The sequence below is a fragment of the Fringilla coelebs genome (genome assembly GCF_963513975.1).
Source record: "Fringilla coelebs genome assembly, chromosome: 14".
Taxonomy (NCBI): Eukaryota; Metazoa; Chordata; class Aves; order Passeriformes; family Fringillidae; genus Fringilla; species Fringilla coelebs.
Window position 1 is genome coordinate 12,653,504 of NC_140040.1, and position 23,918 is coordinate 12,677,421.

General features: G+C 45.7%; 1 protein-coding gene across 2 annotated transcripts in view; it reads left to right on the plus strand.

Annotated features, from left to right (window-relative positions):
• Nucleotides 1–10,570: 10,570 nt before the first annotated feature.
• ZNF423 (zinc finger protein 423) overlaps nucleotides 10,571–23,918 on the plus strand; it is a 224,111-nt gene continuing 210,763 nt past the window's right edge. For both annotated transcript variants that reach the window (XM_084214896.1, XM_084214897.1), the window contains exon 1: nucleotides 10,571–11,266. In XM_084214896.1, the coding sequence (XP_084071022.1) occupies nucleotides 11,227–11,266 (40 nt within the window). In that variant the 5' untranslated portion in view covers nucleotides 10,571–11,226. The remainder of the gene's footprint in view (nucleotides 11,267–23,918) is intronic.

Genomic DNA, 23,918 nt, shown 5'->3' on the forward strand with positions numbered 1-23,918 from the left:
CCTGTGGGGGACAAACCTCCCTCTCCAAATTGCTGGACAAGAAACAAACTACTGTGTGTTGGGAACTATTTTAACTCCTGAGGAAATCAGGCCAGTTGTTGCTACCTTCTGAAATGACTCAGCCCTGCGGTAGCCTCCAACTGAGAGCTCTGCCAGGTGCAGATGTCTGCAAATGCCAGAAGAGGAATTGTGATGGTTTTGTAAACTTTATATACAAACTTTTGTAAACTTTGTACAAATGAGCAATCTTCTGCAAGTTGTCTTTTCCCCCCCTTCCTTACATAGGAGAGGATCATGTTCCCTGTTCGCAGCTAAAATTAGGAAAGTGGTAAAAAACTGGCACTGTTGATGGGTAAAGTTCAAAATATGAAGGCTAAGGTTTTGAAAAGGCCTGAATTTACTTGCTGGGAATTTATTTCCACTGAAAGTGAAGAGAAGCTTGGCATTTAGCTTCCCTAAATTCATTTGGAAACCCCAGCCTACATGCCTGTTAGATATGCCGGACACCTCCGGAGCATTTCACAAACTAAAAGCAGAATCATTGATGTAATCGAAACTTCCTGAAGTTTTAGCTGGCCTGCAGTATCAGGACTACTCAGCTGTTGGTTATTAATGATCACACAGCAAAGAGAAGGCTCATACAAATGTTATGTCTTATTGCTATTGATTGCTTGCAAGGGTATTACTTGACCAGAGTATGGTGAAATTGATTAACTTTATTAATTATTTATTGCGTAGTAACTAGATATTTAATGTATCTGTACAGCTATTGTGTCTCCTCTGCATTTTGATTAACGTTTTCTTCATGCCGAAGAACAAACCCGTGCAGTAAAACATCCTTTCTGTCATGAAATCCAGTGGCTGCGCAATGCCTGTCCCCGGCGAGGCTGGTTCCCCTCGGGAGCTGGACGCTGTGCGGAGCAGGCACGGTTGCACCGAGCGGCAGAGCCACCCCGGGGCCACGGCGCTTCACAATCTGCCCGCGGCCGGGGGAGCGATGCCGTTCCGCAGCCTCGGCCGAGGCAGCGGCGCTGTGAGCGGCGGGCAGCGCTGCTGGAGAGGGGCACTCGGTGTGTGCCCGGCTGGCAGCGCGGGGGAGGCAGCAGCGCCCGCGGTGCCCGCTGCGGGGCTGGCGGCATTGCCGTGCGTGTCTGGGGGCCGAGCCCGGGGCAGGCTGGTACGAACAGGAGCGGCCGCAAATCGGCGGCTTTGGGTGGCGTTCGGAGAGGAGCCGTGCCCGGCAGGAGGGCCCGAGCCGCCCCTGCCGCCTCCTCCTCCTCCGCGCCCCCGCTCCGGCCCCCGCCTCGCCCCGCGGCGCCGCTCGCTTTCTCACAGCTCCCGCTGCTTCCCGTTCCTCCCCCGGCTCCCGTTGCTATGCCCCGCCGGGCCGGCCGCCGGCAGGAATTCGTGGCCTGTCCAGCTGCTCCCAGCGTGGCCCCGCGCCCCGGCTGTGCCGCCGTGAGCCTCTCCGAGCTGCTCGCCCGAGGCTGGGCACGGCACCAGAGCTGCGGGCTCCCACATGGTGCAGCGGGCTCCTTTCCCACGGCGTGGCCACACGGAGCCGTGTTTTTTCTCTCGAGATGACATGTCAGGATCTGACATTCTGTTGTTCCCCGAGTGGCGATGGCTCCCGAGAATAGCCGTCACTTTGGGATCACATTCCCCTGGGATCTGCGGGCAGGAACACTCAGCCCTGCGGCTGCCACTGTGGCCGCCAGAGCCGGCCCTGCAGCGCCCACCGTGCCCTGCGGCTGCGAGGCGATGTTCGAACTGCCCCGGAGCTCCGGTGCCGTGCCGTGCCCTTCCACCGGACCCTCATGGGAAATCCCCTGGCAGTCCAGGGGAGTCTGGTCGCCCAGACAGCAGTGGTGGTTGCCCAGAGAAGTGTGCAAGCTTCTGGAGGGGGAGTTTTTCCTGTGCTGCCCTCGTGGATGTTTGTGCCCACCTCTGGGAAATTCCACGCACCGGGACCCTGGGCATTCCGTGCCTGATTGGAAGACACAACAATAGTATTGAGACACGTAGTAAGATAACCAAATAAACAGCAGGGCAACTTTTTAAAGTTGATATTGTTATAAGTATTTTAAGAATTTGCACTGATGCATATTAAAATGTGCTTTAGGATTTTAAAATAAATAAACAAATCTAGTTCTCTTTACACCCTATGGCCTCTCCTATTTTGCCCAGCTGGCTGTAAGCCTTGTTGCTGATAAGACTTATTCCTTTCTATCTACAAAAGGAATCCTAATAAGAGAAAAATAAACACTGCCAATCGTAAGATTTAAAGAGAACACCAATTTGGCTGGTAACAGGGAAATATTCTGACCCTTCCAAAACCCTCTGGAGAGATGAAATTGAGAGAAGTCTAAAGAAACCTATGCACATTCTATAGAAACTACTTGACAAATCTTACTGAATTTAATAGAGAATGAGATCTTTTCCCTGGGTTTTTGGCATTATAGTTCAATACCAATGAGATAATTTTCTATTCAATAATTTCCTGTTCAATAGTGAAGTAATAACTTTCTTGTGAAGTTTTTCGCAGGAATAAAAACTGCATGTTCTCACGCTGCCACCTGCTCCCCACCACAAGCTTATCCATGTTATCACACTAAATCAGAAGAGGGACCATAAATATCTTGGTTTTAAGGAACAAACTTTCTTTAAAATGCCTCTTTCAAAACTGCCTGCAGGTCTGCCTGTGCAGCTGTGGGGTTTGCTAATCAATAGCACCATGCAGTACGTTGTGTCTTTCTGCGTAATTACAGAAGGAAAGCAGGCACAGAAAAGAATCAAGTGGAAACTATTAATTTTGTAGAATGGAACTTGATTTGTGTTTCAGTTTTCTTTTCTTCGGTTCAGTGGGAAGGAGCTGGAAGAGAAGGTGACAGCAGCAGTTCGGCTGCCTGTCCTCAAGCTGCTTGGTTTAATGTGAAGCCGCTGTTTGGACTTTCTTTTCTGGACCCATGAGTAGCTCTGAGGGTAGAGAGGCAGCATCCCCTGGGGCAGGGATGTCAGGCAGGAACAGGCTGAGCTGGGACGCATATACTGCAGTTGTGAGCACTGGTTTCATACCACTGCTTGCCAAAGCGGCCAGTGATGGTTTTCATGGCAGAGACAATCTCGAGGGTGAGAAGGTTTTGGTGCAAAGCATCTTTACTTGGTGCACACTTTTTAAAGACATAGCAGCAGTAGTAGATGGCTGGGTAATGCTGGTAGGATTGGAAATGTGCTCAAGGACTATTACTTTAAGAGGAAATAGAGGTGAGGAGAGATCTCTTCTGTTATTTTATTGTGAAAATACCAGTGGAATGGAAGCCTTTGGAAACGTATAAATTTTTAGACAAGCTGTGCCCACCCATGTAAAATGCTTCTAAGAGTCCAGACCCTGGCTCTGTGACTCTCGATAGGAGCCGGTCCAGACGGCAGCTGCCTGGTTGTGTTTGGCAGCCTTTGATACCACATTTTGAGAGTTTCCATGGTATGGGTGCCGCCAGAATCAGTTCCCGGGGTGAGTTTGCCCCAAGGCCTCACAACACTTCCTAACCCCTGCTGGGACCGGCCTTAATGGCTGAGAAAATCCACCATCTACCTCGAGAGATGATCCCGGACTAGTGTGAATGGGACTTTTTGACTGCAAGGTGGAAGGAAAAGCGATGCGCCCACTATTAGTTATTAACATTGCTAAACCTTTTCTCTGGGTAGAGAAATCTTCTGTCTCTGGGGTGTAACTCTGAACATCTCATAAACATTACACAGATACATGGCAAAGAAATTTATGATCAAAAAAAAACCAAAACAAAACAACAAGGATGCCTGAATATATGGGGGACATGAATCACTCCTAATGCTGGAGGTCGATCCATAATTCCTTAAACAAGTATTCAGAGTCCAAGTGCTAATTATCTGCTAATGGGGTATTTGTTCTCCTTCAGTTATGTAAAAGTACACGGCATTCAACTTAAAGAGTGCACTTAAATGGCTTTGTACTGGTGGAGAAGGAACAGCTTTGAAGGCTGATGCCGTGCTTTGCCCTGAACTCCTGGAGCCCCTTGCTGAGCTCCTGGTGCTGCCCTTGCTGTGCCTCTCCTCTCCTCCAGCTTTTTCACTTGCCATTCCAACTACTTTCGTTTTCCGTATCTCAACATTATCTTAGTCAGCAATGCTCACAAAGATGTGAATAAAATTATAAATCCTATATCGTGGCTTTTGCCACCGCTGCTGGCCAGAGAGCAGTGAAGAAGCCTGTTGAGTACAAGGGGAGCTTCCACCCGAGTAACAAAGCCCGGTAAAGTGAATGAGCTCTTTGATCGCAGCCCTGGGAAGAAAGGGTCTCAGTGGGCACAGTGAACTACTCTCACGGGGAAAGAGATGCAGTGACCCATCCTCATTGCAGAAATGCCTTGTCGGAGCTTGCAGAGCTGAGATCAAGGAGAGGGTGAGGGACTGGGACCGTGCTGGAGCCAGCAGCTGGAGAACCTGTAACATACCTCCACTGGCCAGCTCACCCCAGAGCCACCGAGCACCTTCCTACACCAGGGCTTCACCCACTTTTAACTAATTCAAATGAATAATGTATTTAATGTATTTTTAATTCTTTATGTCCTTTGAGCAGCAGTGCAAACCCACAACCAACAGGAATGAAAAGAACACAGAATATGTGGATCACAGAGAGAGACTTTTCTCTGAGCTGTGATAAAAATATGGAAACATTATACTTTCTTATACTAAACATCATAAGTTATTAAGTAACATTATCACTAAGTTATCATTACAGAAATATTCAAAAGGCAGATGCAGAGCCTGGAAAATTCTTTGCGCTAAAGGTGGAAGTTCAGATCCTCTGCTCGACTCCCTCACCTAATTGGAACAGAGGCCAAAATGAATAAAAACTTTGCTTGGTCAACTATGGAAAACCTGCTTGTATTTGTAGGGCATTGCATGGATCTGTGTCTTTAGCTCTATTATCAGTTATGATTTTTACTGTAACTATGGAGGGGGGTGAGTATATGATTCATCTACAGATGGGTATTTTGTGAGATTTTTGAGCTAAATTCAGCTCCAGTGTATGATAGTACTTTAAAAGAATGCTACTAACTGCACCACTTACTCTATCTTGATTTCAGACTATTGTAACTTCTTTAACTAAAAAAAAATAAAAAACATTGATAGAAGTAAGAGCCATACACAAGTGAAAAAGAGTTTGAAATTGCTGTGCTTATTAGAGATGTATGAATACTAATATTGGTGCACATGGTATGTACACATGAAACAGGCTCCTAATCCTGTTCGTACCAAAATGTGTTTCACAGTGAAATTTCCCCTTTCATTTTCAATGCCCTTGATAACATCTCAGTCCGTCTCACTGTAACTTCCCAAAGTGTAAACTCCGATGCCCTGCCTGCAGACACCTTTCCTTCCCATGCACATCCTCCCTCTGCTGCTCTGTAGCCCAAATATAAGGCTATGTCAGTCCTTGCTTATGACTAAAATGTGGGATGCCAGTTATTTATTTATGTTAAGTGTTTGGAGGCTTTAACTCAAGAGCACCATAGAAACTGGGCTGGTATTGTAGTCAGGGCTTTTATTCAGGTTGTCTGATGAGCTGCGGATGCTGCCTGCCTTTGTGTGCTCCAGCCCCATGTTTATCCCGAGGCTGCCTTTGTGTTCCCTATTTGACATATTTTACTGTAAATAAAGAGAGACACTGCCTTGCAGCTGTATCCACTGTGACATTTGACTCTCTGCTGAATGATTGCATTGTGCTGTGTGCTTTGAAAACATTATCTCTTTTAAGAAATAATCTAGTCCTTTAATAGTTTCCTGCATGTGCCTGTATTCCTTTGCACATCCAGAGAGCTCAGGTGTTTGCCCACCTCGGTCAAACCTCAGCCACAGCAGCTCCTGCCGTGCTGAGGGCTCGTGAGGGTACAAGTGCCTTGGATACCAGGTCTTGGCACTGCTCAGTTCCCATTTTGCCTGGTCTTTTTAGCTGCACCTTCTGATCAGATTGTGCAGTATGGCTTTTTCTGGGGCATGAGCCTTTTTGCCACATTTTTTAGATATTATGCAGATATTTCTTAATTAGGTCTATTCATATAATATATTCTTTCAGGTTGACTCTTACTGGCTGCTATACAATTATGGCGACCTTCCCTCTGCTGTCTGGTAATGGGTGATCACCCTCTCAGTCTTTTTTGACTTCAGAAAGTTTAAATCTTTACTGAGGCTGGCTTTCTCAAAGCAGGCTTGATTCATTGGGTGCTTAACTCCCATAGCCCTTGTTTAACATCCCTTTTATGAAGTTTGTATTTTTGTTTTTACACAACTGTGTCATTTTTATATAACTTGTAATTGCAAACTGATTCTGAAACACTTTCAAAATAATTCTCTATATTTAGAAATGTATAGGGGGTTGCTCTAAATATTGAATGCAAATAAATCTATAACTGTAGAGAGGCTGGTAGTCCCACCTGCATTTTCCAGAGAAAGGCCAATCAGTTTCCTCTAAGGCTGCCAGGGTGGGGCTATCTCAGATGACACTATTGTTGTGGATAGCATCTTCCTGAAAGTTATCAAACTTTAAAAATTATGTTCACTCTCTTCTGCATGCACGTGGCAGAAGAGAGCGAAGCAAAATGAAATCAACATCTTGAGTTCGCTGTCGTGAAAAGCAAGTGTATGGGTTTCCCAGAAAAGGAGCACATTGAAACTAGCACTGGTGTCTTTGAGGAGCAGCATGGCAGTGAGTGGAGGGGCAGGGACCACCATGTCCCTGCAGATCAGGGCTCAGTGCCTCTGTGGCAGCCTCATGGGGCTTGGATGGCAAATCTGATGGAGAGGGTGGCGGATGCCTCCACCAGCAAATCCTGTTTTCAGACAAGCCATGCTGAGCTCGGGGGGCTCCTCTGCATCTCAGGACTAGTTCACTCTCACCAGCAGCTGCGTTGTGTATAGTATAGGATCTGTGTCATGCATAATATAGAACAATGACATTCCCAAAAGGGGTTACAAGCAGAGAATCCGGCATCAAAATTGTCCCAGCGACCTGATGAGACATGGACGTCATTCGGAGCTGCAGGAGGGCTCTTGGTTCTCTCCCGGAGAGAACAGCTCTGCACTCTGGCAGTCTCGGCTTTGTGCTTTTATTAAAATTCCCCAGAATAAAAAGAAAAAGCATCTGTGAGGGAACAAGATTGATAAGAGATTCAAAAAATATTTTTATTGCATTCTTAAATTACCATAATTAAATTAAATTATTAAATGTATTTTTATTAAATTAGCACACAGGCTGGTGTCACTTGCCTTAAATATTTTAATAAAGCCTGTGAAGTCTTCCCTTGTTATTAGCGCTCTTGGAACGTATCTATTTTAATGACAATATGAGTTTAAGTTTTGGTGTTGGGAAGACACTCTGGATGGGTGAACTCTGCTTTTCTCTGGGGGGCCCAGCAGGGTTATGGGGTTTTCTTTGCTCAAGAGTGGCTGCAGGACCACATAAACTCCATGTATATATACCAGGAGGAGATGCACAAATGATTTGTGACAATAGAGCAGCAAAGCATTTAGGCACATGTTGGAAAACTCTGTGGAGTAGAGATGTACTTACAGAGCAGGGCCTGGAGGAAATCTGTGTATTGTTGGGTTTGAAGATAATAGAGAGGGATGAATTAATAATTATATATGTGTGTGCTACATTTAAAGACAGATCATTTTTTTCTGTCAAACCTACATTCCCACTTGCTTTATCACTGGCTATAAACTGGGTATTTCTCAACAGATGCCACCATGGAAGGCAGTGGTTTTAGGGGTGTTGCTGCTTTTCCAGCAGCTATAGGAGTGAACTTGAACTACTTTCATGGGAGGGGCTGGGGATGCTCAGACCAGGGCTCCTCACCTTGCTCTGAACTGGGTAGGGCCTTGCAAATAACCTTCTCACTGGCTCTCTGGCAACAGAAAAGGTAATAAAAAAAATTAAAAGGAAAATGTATAGATTTCCTGATGAATTTAAAAAATGGGGGAAAGTTGGTTCATTTTAATTGTGTAATTTAAAGTTATTTAAAAAAATGTAGAAAATGTGGGAACAGAGGGCTGGATGGCAAAGGGGCTTGGGGTGGCAATGGGGCTTGGGAATTACTTGCCAAGTGGAATGTGTAAAACTAAGATTGAAATCCCCTCTTTGCTTGATTGCATGGGGATTTGAATTTGGGTCTCTGAACTCCTCTGAGAGTGCCCAACTGCCAGCACATTCTGGGATGAGAATCTGTCCTGCTGAAGCTGTTCTGCTTTGTAAGAATAATTAAATATTCATTGGGCCAGTGAGAGAACAGAAACAAGTTGATAGCCTGGGGATTAAGCCTCTCCAATAAGACAAGGATACAGAAGTAATTCAGTTCCTGATCCAACTCTGATGCTGAATGGATATGAGTCTAGGGTCATGCTGACCAAATTTACCAGGATTCTGTGTTTTTCACCATATATGTGTCACAACATTTTTTTCTCCTGGTCAGCTTTCCTTATTTCTTTACAGAAACTGCTACCATGTTGGTTTTTATAGTGGTGAATCTGTGTCAAATAGAGTTATCCCCATTTTTATTGGAATCAGAATTGGGGCCGTGGGCTCTTTAGCAATCCATTCTTGTTCCAGGATGCTTTTTTGAACCCCCAATTTGCTACTTAGTGCAGTGGGGTGGAGGAAGTATACCTTGATTATAGGAGCATTACAGGAAACATTTTTTACTGTATGTCCAGTCTGTGGTGATAATCTGGAATCACACAGTAGGAGGGAACTGTAAACCTTTAATATGACATTAATAAACCCAGTAGTTTCTGTCAAACCTTAAGAAAACAGAAAATCAGCACTAAACATCTATTCAAATGCTGCACTAAGGAAAATTTTTACAGTTCTATACTGAACTCACCTGATTAAATGACAAACTCATTTCTGAGTTGCTTGGGTTTCTTTTGGTGTGGAGAAAAAAGGAAGATATTTTCCACATGGAGCTCACTGGCAAGAAAGCATCGCCTATACCCAGCCCCCTGCACCCCCGTTTGATGCAAGCCCGCAGGCTGGGCAGAGCGCTGCTTCCTCTCCACTGCCCTGGGGCCTGGCTTCAGCACCTTCCTCTGACAGGGCTATTTTCACAGGATCTTAGCAAAACCCCATTCCTTTCATTCAGGACACCTTCTGTTTTGATGTCCAGATACACGACTAGACTCTCGTGATGGCCCATCACGTGCAAGGCTGAGGATGCTTGGAAACACAATTCCTAACTCGCTGCTTGGGGCACAGTAAATGAACTGCTGGATGCACCTTGTTCTTACACAGCAGTAAAGGCTCCGTGAAACGAACAAACCCTGTCTAAATGGGAGAGGAAACTGATGGAGTGTTTATTTTGAGTAATTTCATTCATAACTTGGCACCAAGTACTCTGTGAGATGACAAGTTCAGATTTTTCTAGAAGCAGCCTTCCCAGTGGGCAACTCCAGGTCCTGCTAAATTTAATACCTTGGGAGAGGCAGAATAAAGTAACTCTCCCTCCAGGCTCTGCACAAACAGGCAGCGGAGGGGTGCGTGTGTGTGTGTGTGTATGTGTATGTGTGTGTGTGTTAAAAACCGCCCGCGACTTTCCCCGCGGCCGCTGAGCCCTTCGCGCTCGGGGGGGATTTCAGTGCCCCCGCCCCGGTGCAGATCAAGGGCGGCGCGGCCCGCTCTGTGTGCGCGGAGCTGCGCTCTGCGGGCCGGGCCGCGGACTCAGCGCCGGCCGGGCCGGGCCGGGCCGGACCCGACGGGGCGGGGGGGAGAGGGGGGGGGGGCGGCGGCTCCGCGCGGCCGCGAGTCCGGTCCGCGGCGGCGGTCCGCGTTTTGCGGGCGGCCGCTGTATTTCCCGGGCCGTCCATGGCTCGGTGCTGTTGGCTCTCTCTCCGTCTGATCGGCGCAGGCTGCGCGGGGCTCCCTACGGGATCAGAGCGCTCCCCCGCCGGGACTCCACTCCTCACATCCTCCTGCTGGGACTCAGCTACATTTCCAGCCAAGCCTGGCTTTATTATGTGTGTCTGCACTGCAGCCCCAGCAGCAAGATCAGGAGGAGGAAAAGGAGCCAGGACAAAGAAAAGAGAGGGAGGCTGGCGAGAGCTAAAGAAAATAAAAACCCAGGGCAGCAGCGGCAGCAGCGGCAGCAATGAAGGCAGGAGCGGTGCCACCTTCCAGCGAATAACCCATGGAGGCAGCTAGCGGCCCCGGCATCGATGCAAAGAAGCACTTACCTTGTTCCGCGAAGTGCGTGCGTGCAGGGGAAGGCGGCGGCGAGCGCGGCCGGCCACGGGGAGCCCACCCGCCCGCCCGCCCAGCTCCAGCTCCGCGCCGCGCACGGCCGGCCGCGCCGCGCCGGGGACACGGGGCGGCCGCCCCTCGGCCCCCGCCGCCAGCATAAAAAAGGACTCGTCGCCCTCCCCGGTCAGCGGCGGGGGCGAGGAAGCGAGAGGCAGCCGGGGGCGAGCGGGCAGAGAGGGAGGGAGGGGGCCGAGCGCGGCCGAGGGAGGATTTAGGAAAATCGCAACAAGGTCGCACCCCCGGAGCGCCCCGGATTGCCGGGGCCGGAGCTCCTCGTGGGTTTAGACACTGAGTTCTCGCCGCGCGCCCTCCCCCACCCCATAGCCAGGGACCCCGCACAGGGCTCTGCTTTTTTTTTTTTTTTTTCTTTTTTTTTTCTCCTCTAAAAAAAATTTATTATTCCGAAAGTGCGAGCCGGACTGAGCCGCAGGGCGCCTGCAAACTTTAAAGAGAACAAAAAGGAGGGTGGGGGCGCGGGCCGGGCTCGCTTTTCGTCGGTAGAATTTGCACATCCAAGGGGGGGGGAGGGAAGGAAGGAACAAAAAAACTCAAAAAATCAAAAAAACCCAAACAAAAAAAAAAAAAAAAAAAGAAGGAAAAAATATTGCAACTGTTGCGCCCGCGATTTTTCTTCCTTTTTCTTTTTTTTTTTTAATTTTTCTTTTTCCCCGGGGGAAGGTGCCCAAGGGGGTGCAAAGAGGAGTTGAACTTGCCGCATTGCAACAGGCGAAAGAAGTGAGAAAATCAAATAATCGATCCCGCTGCTGCCGCTTCGCCTCGCAAAGTTTGGAGGTGCGGGGGGCGGGGGGGCCGAGAGAGAAGGCAGGGAGAGGAAGAGAAGGAAGGGACAGGAGGAAGACGAGGAGGAGGAGGACGAGCCACGGCGCCCGGACATGTCCAGGAGGAAGCAAGCCAAGCCCCGCTCGGTGAAAGGTAAGGCATCCTCGGTCGGCCCCCGCCGCCGCCGCCCGGCCCCGGGCAGCCGCCGCCGCCTCCGCCGCCGCGACGCGGCCAATCAGGGCCGGGGCCCGGCTTGGCGGGGATTGCGAATCCCCCCCCCGGTACGGGCTGGTGGTGGCGGAGACCCCCCCGGAACCGACGGCGTGTCCCTACGCGGGGCATCCGCTCGTCCGCCGTCCGTTCCGGGGTTGTGCGGGTACCGCGGAGCCGGCCGAGACTCGCCGGCGACACGTGTCGCGATAATTGATGAAAGAAGCCGGTGGCATCGTTGTGGCGGGGAGGGAGGAAAGTTTCGCGGTGATGCTCGGGTGCGGTGGCGCATCGGCGGGCCGAGGAAGGGAGGAATGAGCTCACTCGTGTTTTAGCCAGTTAGCCCGAAATTAATGTTCCTTTATGATTGGGAATAGTAGCGCCGTCTGTTTGCTCCTTCTGTCCAATGCGCGTAAGGGTGGTGGAAAGAAGGGGAGAATTAAACCCGATTTGATAGATAGGGGTTAAGAATTTGCTTGGGCTTGAAGAAACAATGGCCAAATTTAGTAACGGCTTTATGAGTAAAGGTTAGACATTAAAGTATGCGTATTCTTCTCCATGCCCAGCGAAGCGGTGTTTAAAATCTCCTGTTTACCTCCGTAAGAAAACAGCAGCTGGAGAAACGTAAAGGGAGGGCCGGGACCAGCCCCGCGCCGTACTGCACGCATTGCCAGCTTTTTGACTTTTAAGTGAATGGGTGCGAGAGAGAAAGCGGGATTCCCGAAGCCTTTCGCTCCCAGCCACGAGGAGCTTAGCTGATGTTGAGGAAGGTTTTATTGTCCTCTGCACAAAGCAGAAGTCGCAAACTCAGTGGACCCGAGGCTTTGTTGTAGAAGCACAAAAGGATCAGAACTTTGGAAGCCCAGAAGATGAAACAAAAAGTCCAAATCTTTTGTAATTAAATAACTCGTAAGTGAACAAAATTAGCGTGCAGTTAATCGACCCGTTAAAGAACAAATTGAAACCCTATGCAGGGCCATTTTATATTATTTGTGAAATATCCGTTCTTTAATAGATGATTGCAGTGTAAGTTGCATGTGTTTCAAATGTTTATCAAGTTTTTGTGAAGTTGGTTCTTCATCTTTGTACAACCCCCTTAACAATTTTCCCCCAAACTAAGAGCACCTTTTAGCATTGTGCTGTGGGGCAGGTTTGCAGCGTGGCATTGTGACCCTCCACAATCCCGGACAATCTGCTAAAGGAGCTGCTTCAGTAATTGGTAGATGAATGTTACAGTCTCTGGCCAGAAGAAAGGGCAGAGGTAGAGCTATTTCTAGGGGATGCTCTGAAATACCTTGTTTGAAACGAAAAGAATTGCAGTTTTAGAACAGTGGAGCAGGCCTTGGGTCATGACTTCTCTCAGATGAGGGGATCCCATTTAGTGGCCAGGCCTCTGGAGTTTAAAATATTTTCCTGTGCTAAAGTGTCACATTTAACATTCAGGAAATAGTTCTATGCCAGTACAAACAATGTTTGCTCTAGAAGCTCAGTTAGTAAGCCTTGACATCTTGTGACATACAATGTTTGATATTTACCATTTGTTACTCTTTTGTTTTCTTCCTCATTACTTTTAGGCTGCAATAGCTTTTGCAAGTGGTCGATACTTTCTAATGAAATTTTAACTGTAATTCTGATATAGAACTGATCACTATTTACCTGATTACTTTTTATGAATTAAAGTAGGTGGCTTACTGGCAAGTCATAGCTGAGAAACATTATCCCTGTAATGCAGAAAAATCTAGAAGGTCTTTGCAACAGTGAGCTGGGTGAAGCCCAGTTTTTAAAGATTCTAAATATTTCTGAGGTCTCTAGGCACAAAGAAATGTTTCCAGCTTCAGCAAAAACTCGATGTAAATCACAGGTCTTAGTTTGAGCTGCCTAATGGGGAGTCTAAGAATGAGCTGAATCTGGGTGAAATTCTGGATAATAGGAGGCAGCTCATACATGCATGTAGGATAAAGAAATTCTTCATTTCTTTCTATTCACCCATAATCTTCTGCTTGTAAAAAGTCCGTTGTATACATTTTGTGGTCTAGGGATCTGGCAATCCAGTAGATTGCCACAGTACATGTTTCCATGGAAATAATTGAGATGTAATAAATAAAGGCACTCTGAGGTCATAGGTTTCTCAATTCAACTGAGAAGAAAACAAGCATAAATTATGTGAATATATGTGTGGCATTTAGGAGTTAAAATAATTTAACATTTTTCTCTTTTCCGTCTTTTATTTCACTTTGTATAGCAGCTTTGCTATTTATTAAACCACTACAAGATTTGTGTATCCTTTTCCATTCAGAAAGATTATGCACTAAAATAGGATCAGTCTGTGACTGTGATGAAAGGGATTATTCTGCATGCAAAAAGCAAGTTGCCTGCTCTTTAAGTGGGAGCAATGCTGACTTTAAAGAAGTGATTGACTTTGACAGAAGTATCGAATGTTGACAAGTCTTAGATGTGCGTTATTGCAAATGAAGTGATAGCAAACCCAAAGTGGATGCCAGCACAGCTGCAGGTCAGGTGGCCCCTGTGCTGTATTATGAGGTCTCAGGTTCAGCCTGGCAGAAACTTACAGTAATTCCTGCAGCTGTAACTCCAGCAGTAGCCCTGGGCTTCCCCCTGACATGGGATTTATGATTTGCAATACAATTCACTGATTTGTTTTGACCATTAGTTTGTGCAAACTTGAAGATACTATCCTTATAGCTGGTGGCTGGGGACAATGCTGGCCTAAAGGAAGGTGGTTTCACGTTAGTGAGAATGGAATAAAAGTGTGAGTATTGAGACTCTGCTGGTTTACAAAATAAACGCTTAGGGGACAGTGTGGTGGTAGCAATGATGAAGTAAAACACTTTCTGAAGCTTTACTTCACATCACAGATGAAGCCCATGAAAGTAATTTTCCTCAGCACAGACTCTTGCCCTGTTGCCAGTAACCTCAAGTGCTGAGAGCTTTTTCAGTTCTCTGTAAGGAGGAGTTATACCTTACTCAGTGTTAAAACCACGTGGACCTGAACCCCAGAACATAACACAGCTGTCAATGTCAGAGCACTCTGTCTTGTCCCCCACTACAACTGATGGGCACTGGCATTAACATCGGTGTCCTTAAAAGTCTGTTAGGTGCTGGCTGCTGCAGGGAGTGGGGACACCCAGTCCACTCAGGGGGCTGAGGAGGGCAGGTCTTCCTTCTTCCCCTTGGTCAAACTTCAGCTTCCCGTGCTTGGAGGTGGTTCTGGATGGTGCCGTGCTGAGATGTGGGGAACAGCAACCCGTGGATTTCCAGTCCCATGTAATGGTAATTGAGGCATTACTGGACTGCTCTTTGTGGGACTGGGCTCGCATTGGCACAAGGTTTTAAGCATCAGATGCACTTTGGCTGCTGAATTTGACAGTTCTGCAAATTGCTGTCAGCTTGCGGGGGTATTCTGTGCATAAACGTGCTAGTTGGTAATCAAACTGTTTTGCAAAAGAATGCACTAATTAACTCTAGATTTGTTATCCTACTTGAAGTTGCAGAATTGCTGTCATATTTTTTTGCTTTCTGTTGGCAAAAAATGCTGATAGAAACTTTTGATTCACACCCTACCTGCCTCATTTGTGTCAGTCAAGAAGAGAAAAGGGGGGTTGCTCATTACTTCGTTATCTGCAAAGTAAATAAAAATACTTCAACCATTTGCTGAGTTACAATTAGTTGATTGCTATGAATGATCTTCTTTAAAGGAATGCTGTTTTACCTATCTGCTCATACAAAGGTTTGATTTTGAATGTCTTGTGAAAAGGATTCTCTTTGTCTTGATTGATGTCAAGAATAAAAGCATGATGGTAATATCCCTTTGAAAGCTATTGTATTGTCAGCTCTGGCTGACAGCAGGAGGCCCTCCTAGTGCTATAGATTAGCGCTGTGAAAACACTGACATTTTCTTTGTTATATTGCTGTTGTTCTGCTTGCAAAGTCAATTATACAATGTTGGAGCTCAGTTACAGAGTTGACTGTGGAAGTAACAATGTCTTTCATACTTGTCTTAAAGATATAATTTTCCTTTTTTCCCAGTTGATAAAGAAGAACCTGAAGGTACTGGAACAGTACATTCTACAAATTAAATTTTGACAAGTATAATCATAATTGCCAAATACAAGAGACTTGTGCGATTATCCTTTAATTTTACAGTTCATTCAAGTTTCGGTGGAATTTTATTGATACAGTGAAAGCAGCAGCTAAAATTGATAAAACTCATATCAAATAAGATTACGCTCTTGATTGTTCTTTATCAAGTGTAGCTTTTGGGGGATTAGGAATAATTGGAGATGTTGGTGTTTCATTGTGGGGCTGGTGCCCTGAGAGTGTTTGAATCCATGCAGTATTCCGAGCACTGCCTTCAGGGATTAGCCTGCAGTTTTTAATTTTTGCCTGTGTATTTTGCTACAAGCCTAGCAGCATTCTCCTCTGAACTCCACAAGTCCCATTTTCCTGCCTTTCTCTCCCTCTGGAATGCTCTCCTGGACGGGATCTGGGTGGTATTTAACTGGTTTTACTGATTGAAACTCCTGCCTGTGTGCAAACACCTTTTAATTGCGGCCCGTTCCCATTGGTCTCAGTGAATATAACGAATAAACATGGCCAAAAATTGAAAAGAGTGGGAAAGGTAGCACAAAACATTTAAATATAAATGGGAAGAAAATAGAAATGTCATATTTTTCGTGATGCTATGTCTAAAGCCATTGAAGAAGAGCAACTACCATTGTACAGCTCTTGGAGAATTCTTCTTACGTTTTTCTTCAAAAATATTTGTGTACAATCAGTGCAAGTTAAAGAACATCATTCACTGCTGAATTGCTTCAGATGACACATGCAAAAAAAATAATCAGAGACGTCTTGTAGGATGTTAATTGTAGGATTTCTAAATTATTATTATAAACTAATAGAGTAACAAAAGATTCTACAGTTACCAGTAATTTGTCAGGATTTATTTTGTTTTTCTTCAATAATTGAAAATTAATGTCTTGAAGTGAAAGCAGATGTTCATGCCATCCTCTGAATTGGATATAAAAATGATGTTTTGTAGATGCGTTAAGCTTGTGTAAATACAGATTTTCTTATCATAGATGTGGCTTTGGCTTGGTTTTATCTACTGCTTGGTGCCAAATTAACTTTTAGGTTAAACGTGGGTAAGTGGTTTAAGCTTGGTTAAATTAACTAAATTGAGTACTTGAGGTGGTACCCAGTGATCAGTTACTACAGTAAACATTTTAAAACCCTACCTCACCTGCTGGCTTTGTGAATGATGAGACTTTCTCACGCTGTAGAATTAATATTTACTTCTATTTGATAGGTGCACTTGTAATTGTTTACTTGGCTATTTTTATTGAATTGGTAATTTTTATCTTGCTTTCCAATTCCAATTTGTGAAATCAGTTTTAGATGATTACAGCGTTTGAAAAATTCAAACCACATTTTTTTTGAAAAAGAAATAATCTCTTGGTCTCATGCATCATATGTATTATAATATTCTCTTTCACAAAAGATTATTAATTACCCACAATAATTGAACTGTCTTATAAAATGCCTATATCAGGTCCTCATCACTCCATCAATGTCCTCCGTAAATGCCTCTGAAAAAGCGTGGCTATTATATTCCCTTGTATCCTAGTAAATGTGCTGGAGAAATGAAATACTACTCATATAAAACCTATTAGAGACTCCTGCTAAATCTTGACTGACAAATAGTGGTGGAGGGGAGGGCCTGGCTTTGGTGCATGCGTTGGTGGACACAGACTCGGCAAGTGCAGGTGGGAGCTGGAGCCAAGTGAAGACCAGCTCTGGGCTCTGTGTGCATTTATTCCACATGTTTTAGAGCCCAGAAGTAGAATCTCATGTATTTTTTTTCCTGTTGTCCACTAGTAAATGGAGAGAAGCTGGTTCCTTTTTCTCTTAGACAAATAAGGTGATGGGAGTTTTAAGTACTACATCTTCTTGACAACACCTAGATGTACATATATGTGCAGCAGTGAATTATGGTGGCTTGTTGGAGTCACATTATTCTGGAGAGTAGAAAGATGTGCAGGGACTAAATGGTCTCTTGTGACATTTCCAGCTACAGAAGGCTCAGGCTTCAACCTCTTGCAATGGCTTGTTTTCAAAAATGTAAACAAAGGGACCTGATGGTGTTGGAAACTGGGTGCTGCCATTTGGAACAGGCTCACAGCTCTCCCTGTGGTACTGTGGGTTGGTGGATGGTGTTAGCTTTCCACAGAATGACTTCAGGTAGCACTGCAATACCCATCTGAATCTAGCCATAAGTACCTTCATTATATTGTTTGCACTTGCTTAGAAAGAAAACCTTTTCCTTTGTAGCCACAGATTAGGGAACAGAAAGACCAATTTGTAGAGCTTGTAAATGCCACTTGTTAATCATATGCAGTACAATTATTAATTTTTTCCCTCTTCCCCCTTGGATGTATTAAGTCAACTTTTTAGCTTTTTTATGTAATTGAAATTTGCCCTTTTGTTACCTGGGCATGAATTATTTTTGAAATGTTGTCATTACCCGCCCTGCTGTGAGGTTTATCTCTTCTGTTCTTCCTAATTAAATAAAACATACTGTTGTTTGCTGGTCTCGTGTTGAACTGAATTACCTGCCTGAAGGCTCGCTGGTGTCGGGCTCGCTTCTTGTTGCAGCAGCAGCCCGTGACTAACACATTTACTTTTAGATTTTCATTTCAAAGGGCTCAGTTTGTGCAGTGTGACAGGTGAATGGTGAATGCTTTACAGGACTTTCAAGAGCTGAACAAACAGCAAAGGACTTATTGCTACTGCAGCCGCGTGGCAAGTACAAATGTAAGGCAGCCTTTGTGGCAGAGAAGTGTTTCCTTTGCTGCATAGAGGCCACTCAGGAGACCTGAAGGGCTCACTTGGGTATGCTGGGGGTGAAATAATCTCAGTCGTGATCTCATTTAAACCCACCCTACCTGTGTGTTCTCCTGGGCAATTTCTAGTAGGGTTGATCTCGTCTCTCTTTGTAGCATCACCTGCAGTCATGTTCTCCTTGAGTCTGGCACTGATAACGAAGGCTGCTTCAGAAGTGTAACAGTTGGAGTTTCTTTACACAGAAGTTATTTCTAGTTGATATTAGAGAACGTAAACAATGCATTCAGGTTTGAAAGCAAAGCAGAGGGAAAGATCCCTGCTTGTAGAGAAACAGTTTGTTTAAGCCTCTGATAGCACTGCAGAAAATGCATTGCTCACTAGTGAAATCCTGCTATGAGTAAAAGTACAAGAATTAACAAGTCGCTGTACTCCAGTCTCTGTTGGCTCCTGCTAGGCTCTGGAGGTTTGGTCAAATGTGGCCTAATTCTGCTTTCCAAATATTAAAAAAAATTACACAGAGGGCAAAAAGACAAGTTGTTAATATGCATATCCTGGGAAAATCCTAAACCAGTATTTTTACCCCCTCCAGTCCCAAGGCTAATCAAAATTCCTTTGTTTCCACATCTACCATTAAAATATATGCCTCCCTTGGTTGCCTGCTGACTGTACAAGTTTAACCACCCAATCGATTGGACTCACAAAAGCTGTTACTGGCTTTACGTAGTATTTGCCTACGGTAATCTGGAGATTGGGGTGAAGGTCTAGGCACCTTCACCAGGCGCTTAAATTTGGAGGTCTGTTCATTTCTTGATGATCCTCACCTGGCTGAGATGAGGTTTTTCTGGGTTATTACTGGGGCAGGTTAGCCAAGCATCCACCTGCTGACTGCTGGAACTTGCTTCACCTGGTGGGCAGCTGAGTGGTAATGAGGATAAGAAGTCTGTTAGTGAAAACAGACTTGCCATGTGCTTTAAAAAGGGAGTGGTGTAATGTAGAGGTGGGGTGTTTTGTTGGGGGTGTCTCTGGTTTTGCTGTCTTAAGTGTGAGTACATTATTTTTTTCTTTCCATTAATAGCAGTTGGGACTGGGTTGCATGTTTAGGTGTAAGTCTAAGCTCTCTGAGTAGCTCTCTTAATTGAGGTTTGTGTTGGAAGACTGAGTAGGCCATCAGCTGTAGGGTGAAGGCTCTCTCTTGTTTTTCTGGTAGTGTTTCTTACAGGCCTTGGTTGGGGTTGGATTTTAGTCTCATTCCTTACACTGCAATTGAAAGAGCAGGAGCAGTAAAGAGATTTGATGAGAATGGTCATTCAGGATCTAATGCTGAAGAGAGTGTCTCCTGCTCCTTCTGCTGACTCTGAGATTGCTGCTGGGAGGATTTCCAGGGAAGCACTGGGAAGGTTCAGGGTGCCGAAGATGCAGCAGAGCTGTGGGAGCTCCTAGATGGCACTGGGGAAACCCAAGAGACCTGGGTTGTGTTTAACATCTGTCACTGTAAGCAGGTACAGATTTACATGAGACCAACAAGCAGGTACAGATTTACATGAGACCAACTGACTGTGATTCTGCATTCTTTCAATTTCATGTCTAAAAAGATGGAAAACTAAAAGGTGGTAGAGAAAAAATATGGTAGGAGGCTGAACTTCATACTTTGGGAAGTGGAGATGCTAAACAGAGAGAAATAAAATAGGGAAAGTAGGAAATCTGTTGCTGCAATTTGTATGGAGGGTGCTTGATGATTAGGTACTGAGGTCGGCTTACCCGGAGCTGTATCTATATTATTTTTAATTTTAAATCTAAAGACTGAGAGAATGAGCAGATCTGAAAAGTGACTCCAGCTCCATGGAAAAGTGTGTGATTATGCATAAGCAGAAAAAAACCACTAGACATGCAAATGACCTAAACAAAACAGCTTTTCTGCTCTTACTAGACAGTGACAGTGCTTTCCTTCCTGGAGGAGTGCATTTGTTGTGCTATATAGTTATTTTCTGTTTAATATAGAGACATTTGAGGACAAGTGTGACTGCAGTCATCAATTCTTGGCATTTCAACTATTTTAGGATCATGGCAGTATCTGAACTTGGCCTGTGAGGACTCAAAATTGTTCAGGGGTTTTGTACAGAAGGGGAGATCAGGTAGGTAACTGGCAAAAGTAGGCTTTCACCCCTTACTCTGTGACTATACACAGATACATACAGTATACGATGTGTGTTGATGTGTAAATGAAAGAGAAAGCTTAGAGGAATAGGTAATATCTTTTGTTGGGCTAACTAAAATGGTTGCAAAATGCAAGGAAGTTTTTCTGATGTACAAGCCTGCCTGCTGTGCTGAAAAAAGCAGCAGCATTCAGGCTATTTTGCTTGATAGGTAAATGTAGCTTTGTTTTAATTTACTTATTCAAGCTATTACTCATATTTCTGTTGCTTTATTAGATTACTCACATGAGTAAAGAGGTACTGGATTGCATAGTAATGCCAAGCTTGTGTATTATTTATTGCTGAATTCTGTGCATGCATTTTGGTTGGGTAATTTGCTCATGGCCTCCTTTATTTCTAGGAAAATGGCATGCCTTGCCCTTCATAATTTCTTTGCTTTTACTGACCAGACTGTTCCCCCAGAGGGCATGTGGGATGTGGCAGAGTACTGAAAATATCGGGGTGGAGAAATAGAAGGAGGGCTGTGTGTGACTTGCACCTTATTTATGTTTATACTAGAATTACATCCAAAAAATGGTGTGTTTCTGGCAGGGATACTTTGTGGGGAATGTAGTAGGCAACTCTGGCTGCCAAAGTTGTTGCCTCAAAGTTTGTTTTCCTTTTTTTTAAAAGATTAAGTACTTTGGTCTGATTCTGAGCATACTTGTAGAGTATGGTACAATGCATTATGAGCCGTTTTGAAAGGAAACTCTGAGTGCTTGTCTTTGGCTCTTGATTCTTGCCCAATGCTTGTATATGAGTCCATTGACCTGATTCCTATAATTTTAAGGGTGGTTTTGTTTCTCTCCTTGATAACAGATAAGTGATATTTGTTTTAGAACTCAAATTTGATTTATTTTGATTACTATTTTTGGTCTCAAACACTTAACAGGGAGCTTCTTTTTTCATTCTTCTCAATATAAGTAAATTCAGTAATAAGCCTGAACGTACAGGTGAGGGTCTGACAACCCCCACCCCTGAGAGATGCTTGGCAGAGGCGAGGTGTGCCTGGCTGCAGTGCCCCGAGGGTGCTGTGGAGGGGGAGCTGCGGGCCCTGCCTGCAGAGCTGCCAGCCTGCACCGCCGGGTGTCCCTGGCTGCAGCAGGATCTGCTGCTCAGGGGCCTGGGGGCACAAACCCCCTGCCATTGGCAGAGGGATGCTGTGTTGGTGGTGGGGCTGTTGGTGATATGCAGGCAGATTGCTCACAAATGGGGTTTGCTGGCTGCTCTGACATGCACCAGGAATTCTCCCAAAGACAAAATGCATATTTTCATAAAGAGGTATCCGAGTTATGATTTCCCCCCTTGCCAGTGGGTCTGTATTCAAAACGTGGCTCCAAAGAAAGTGCATAGAAAAATGAGCTTTTAATTTGTCACCTGCTGCTGTACCACCCTGTCCTCCTTGAGATGCCAAGTTGTAAATGAGGTTTTTGTATCCCCACACATGGCCAGCCAAGAAATGTTCTCTCTGTTGAGGCAGTCAGAGGCACTGCTGAAGATGTCAGACTAGTGGCTTAAAACCTGCTGCTGTCTGACTGGCATGAGCAAAGCCAATGTGGGGCAAAACTTGAGCAAACAAAAAGGCAGGTAGAGAAATTGCTGTCTTCAGTGGCTTTGGAGGTCCTGGCTGCCGCCAGAGCAGGGGCTGCTAAAACCTTTCTATCCCACAATGTTAAGGTAAAAGGAAGCAAAATTACTTGTTTATGCTGTCCCTCAGAGTCCCATTGAAAAACTCCCTTCAAATTAGAAAATGCAATATTGTTTCTGCAGGGCTTATTTGGAAGAATAGTGTCTTGCCTGGCTGCATGTGCTCTCTTCCACCCTGCCTGTTTGTCCAGGCACTGGGGGTGGTGCACATGCCAGCTGTAAATTCTTGTCTCCTAGCAAACCTCAAACCACCTAATAAAAACATTGCTTGAGGTAGCCACCAAGAACTTGATTTTGAATTTATGCGCAGATGATGATGGTTTCAAGGGAAAATAGCCCAACTGTGGGACAGGCAGGGAAATTGCCATGATGATTCCTACATATCTGTAGCCTAAGAAAATGTCAGTGAAGTCCCTCTAGCAGCTTTGTTTCCCTTCCTATAGCATCTGTCCCACTGTGGAGCTTGGGAAGCTTGAGGATTTCCTCAGGTTACAGTCTGAGGTAGGATTTCCTCCCCAGGTTGCAGCCTCTTTACTTGTTTTTCCTTGTTTGAATCTTTGCTGGTTTAGCTCCTTGCAGTTAGGGAGAACATGGCCACAACCCTGGAGGTGCCCTCAGGGAAGGAAAATGGTGGTGGAGGATGGGGCAGGATGAGCCTGCCTGCTGGGTAGTGAGCCCAGAGTCCAGCCACAGCCACTGCTCAGCCCGTGGTGGGAGCTGCTGAGGCCCTGGCAGGGAGGGGATATGGTAATCCTGTTCTTTTGGGAAGCTGAAGGCAGTTGGCCCCTTTATTAGAGGGAATTTATCTGCTTCTCTGTCCTTCTTACTGTCCGTTGCTGGCTTGACTTGATTTTCTTTTATTGGCACATCCCAACAAGTTTGTTTGTTTTCTGAAGATTTTCTTGATTTGATGTTGCCATGTTGGAAAAACACACACCAGCCCCTGGATAAATACAGTCTGAAAATTGGCATATGTTAAACACACTGCTCTGGAAGGTGAATCCTGGTTGGTTTGGGGCTGCCATTACCTAACACTCAGCCTGTGAAACTGCCTTTTGCCTCTTGGCTGCCTGGGCCAGTCCCATGGCTGTGCCCACTGCTGCTCCAGGTGAGAGCAGATCTGATGGGGTTCATTCTCCTTCTGTTTCTGGATTCTTGTCCTGCTGCCTTCCTAGCTTCCTTCAGAGCTGATTTGACCTACCAGCCCACCAGCAAAGTAACCCTGTAGCTCTCTGCTGGCCATGCACAGGTCTGGGGTGTGTTAGGGCTGGGCCAGCCTCCTTATCAGAGTCCGAGTTCCACTTTGGGTCAAACCTTTGTGGAAAGAGCCTCAGCTAGGGAGGCTGGCCCATGGCCCCTTGCCTGGGAAGTGGGTGTGCATGTGTATCTGCAGGGGCCTGATTGGCAGCTTGTGAGCCCCCTGAGAATGTGCCCAGCAATGATGGCCATTGAAGCAAGTGGTCAAGTCCATAGTGAAGCACAGGGTGCAAAGGAGTACTGCCTGAAGAAGTTCACTGGACGTTATGAAGAGTAGACTCGGTTTGTACAAATGCTTGGTGCTCTCTGCCATTCCTGGCACAATGGTATGTCCCAGCAAAGGTGTGAGCGGGGGAGTGCTTGGTGCTGTGCCCCTGCAGTGGCTGGATGCTGCTCCTCATTCCTTTCTGGATGGGGGCCCAGCCAAGCAAGCAGCTGTGCTCTGAAAGGAATGCAAAGCAGAGGAGGGCAGAGCTCCTGCTGCAGGGCATGGAGAAGGCACCCGGACCAGGGTTCTGCCGGCACCTTTCACTGCTCCTGTGCTGGGGAATTGCTGGCAGCAGCCTTCTGTGAGGCAGCATTGCTGGGGAACAATTTCTTCTCCATTCTAACATAGTAGAAATAATGCCACTAAGAAA